This window comes from Athene cunicularia (genome assembly GCF_003259725.1).
Source record: "Athene cunicularia isolate RWA chromosome 2 unlocalized genomic scaffold, athCun1 chr2_part1, whole genome shotgun sequence".
Taxonomy (NCBI): domain Eukaryota; kingdom Metazoa; phylum Chordata; class Aves; order Strigiformes; family Strigidae; genus Athene; species Athene cunicularia.
In genome coordinates this window covers 62862504-62862819 of record NW_020799095.1, presented here as the reverse complement: position 1 = coordinate 62862819, position 316 = coordinate 62862504, and the positions used below count along the sequence as shown (strand labels likewise).

General features: G+C 64.2%; 1 protein-coding gene across 1 annotated transcript in view; it reads right to left on the bottom strand.

The window, feature by feature from the left end:
* The window catches only part of DUSP22 (dual specificity phosphatase 22), a 43669-nt gene extending 43556 nt beyond the window's left edge, over positions 1–113 (bottom strand). The window contains exon 1 of the mRNA XM_026841378.1: positions 3–113. Coding sequence (XP_026697179.1) covers positions 3–113 — 111 coding nt within the window. The remainder of the gene's footprint in view (positions 1–2) is intronic.
* Between the last annotated feature and the right edge of the window lie 203 nt (positions 114–316).

Genomic DNA, 316 nt, shown 5'->3' with positions numbered 1-316 from the left:
GCCGAGGAGGGCGGCGGGGAAGGGCCCGGCTGCGCGGAGAGCCGGGGCGCTGCCGTGGCCTCCTGCTCCGTGACCGCCGCCGCGCTGCAGGTCGGCCGGTACACGAAGGACATTCACGCCCTTGATTACACAAACAGAGCGCAGAAAGCAAAGAGTTTGAAACAAACATCGCAGAAGCGGGCTGGCTGATGTGGGAAGGGACTGGCAGAGGTCACCCGGTCCAACCCTCCTCGCGCTTATTGCAGACTCACAGCAAGCGTGGCTCCAAAGCCATGCTCAGCCCTTCCACACCCATCCGTTGCTCCCTGACACCCAG